General features: G+C 38.2%; 1 protein-coding gene across 1 annotated transcript in view; it reads left to right on the top strand.

Moving 5' to 3' along the window:
- The window catches only part of LOC107704460 (protocadherin Fat 4-like), a 105,372-nt gene that overhangs the window by 77,928 nt on the left and 25,694 nt on the right, over window positions 1-1,750 (top strand). The window contains exon 7 of the mRNA XM_016507388.1: window positions 132-306. Within this exon, the coding sequence (XP_016362874.1) occupies window positions 132-306 (175 nt within the window). The remainder of the gene's footprint in view (window positions 1-131; window positions 307-1,750) is intronic.

Genomic DNA, 1,750 nt, shown 5'->3' with positions numbered 1-1,750 from the left:
TTTGTAGAGTAATTTACAACAGCTTTTAACGTGGCTCAGCCAATCAGAATCAAGCACCGGAACTCTCCGCTTTATAATGTGTATTGACTTTATTTGTGCGGATCTTAAAGGAGGTTTGTGTTGTGTGGCAGGTGCTGGCCCGTGATGATGATCTGGGCTCTAACGGTCAGATCAGCTACTCCCTGAGCAGCGGGAACGAGGCGGGAGCGTTCAGCCTCACATCCGGAGGTCAGCTGAACCTGATCCGAACGCTGGACCGGGAAACTCAGGACAAATACACGCTCATCATCACGGCGCAGGACGCAGGTAAGAGCGGCTCCACTGCAGTGATGCAGACCAATGACAGAAACTTCACTTCTGTTAATCCATGGTTTCCACACGCACAGTCAAAACACACCTTCGGAGAAACTCTAATTAAACAACACTGTTACGCCCAATGATTTCAGCTTCCTAAACTATTTCAAAAATTGCTGTTTTGGCTCTGTTCTTCCTCAGTGTTTCTGGCTTGTTTTTCAGTACAAATATCTAAACATTCTTAAATCAGGATGCATTTACTGGAGATGCAAAATAACTCAATAGGAGGAAAATTATATTAAGTCTTGTCTTCTGAAAAATTTATCGAAATGAAATTAATTTTTTGTCTTGTTTTAATCATAAACTCACTTAACTTTGATATATCTGACCAACAGGGGAGATTTTCACAACTTTCACTATTAAAAATTGTATTTATTCATATTTTGTATACATTCTCATAATGTTGAGGAAAAAACATTCTTAGAACAACATTCTCAAAACATGCTTATGATGTTATTTGTACTTGAACGGTTTTTCTTGTAAATCCTTTAAATAATGTTATAATTACATCAAGAAACCTGTACATTTTAACGTTTGTAGAATATTAAAAATAAAAGTTCAAATAACATTATATTTTGGGCGAAACTAAAGTTAGTAAAATGTTTCAAATGAAAACTGGACATTTTAACATTTTAGAAACATTTCAAAACAATGTTCCCACAACGTTTTTATAACCCAAATTTGTTACCTGTGTCGCACCATTTTCCTACTCAAGTAAATCTTGATTTAAGAATAGATATTTACAGTAGATATTTGTCCTGGAAAATCTTTTTTTTGCAGTGTGGTTGCGCAATTTTCGGTGCATCACTACTGTTAATGTGTGAGAAAACATGCCTGGGTTTTATTTCGGTCTTGGTTTTGGGAGGAATTTAGATTTTTATCATTTTTATAAGATTTAAAACAGATTTGTAAGAAGTGTTTGCTTTTGCGTCATGTTTTGCGTGTTGTGTGGTTTTGTGTGTAGAGTTTAGAGAAAAGGAGCCATGGTTTCAAAACAACTGTAATGTGTGAGAAAACATGCCTTGGTTTTAATTCGGTCTTGAGTTTGAGATGAAATATGACTCAGAGAAGTTCTTGACAGGTTTCACCCATATATTGTAAAGTAACTTTGTAGTAAATATTTCCGCAGTTGAACTTCAGTTGATCTGGAGCTGATGTTAATCTCTGTGTTGTTTGGAAAGCCTTTTTCCTTGTGTGTGTGTGTGTGTGCGTGCGTGCGTGCGCGTGAGTGAGTGTGAGTGTGTGTGTGTGTGTGTGTGCGTGCGTGCGTGCGAGTGAGTGTGAGTGTGTGTGAGAGAGAGAGAGAGAGAGAGAGAGAGAGAGTGTGTGTGTGTGAGAGAGAGCGAGTGTGTGTGTGTGTGTGTGAGAGAGTGTGTGTGAGAGAGAGAGTGTGTGT

This window comes from Sinocyclocheilus anshuiensis, unplaced genomic scaffold (assembly GCF_001515605.1).
Source record: "Sinocyclocheilus anshuiensis isolate Anshui unplaced genomic scaffold, SAMN03320099.WGS_v1.1 scaffold1067, whole genome shotgun sequence".
Classification (NCBI taxonomy): domain Eukaryota; kingdom Metazoa; phylum Chordata; class Actinopteri; order Cypriniformes; family Cyprinidae; genus Sinocyclocheilus; species Sinocyclocheilus anshuiensis.
Note: the sequence above shows the minus strand (reverse complement) of the source record. Positions and strands in the feature narration are given on the sequence as shown.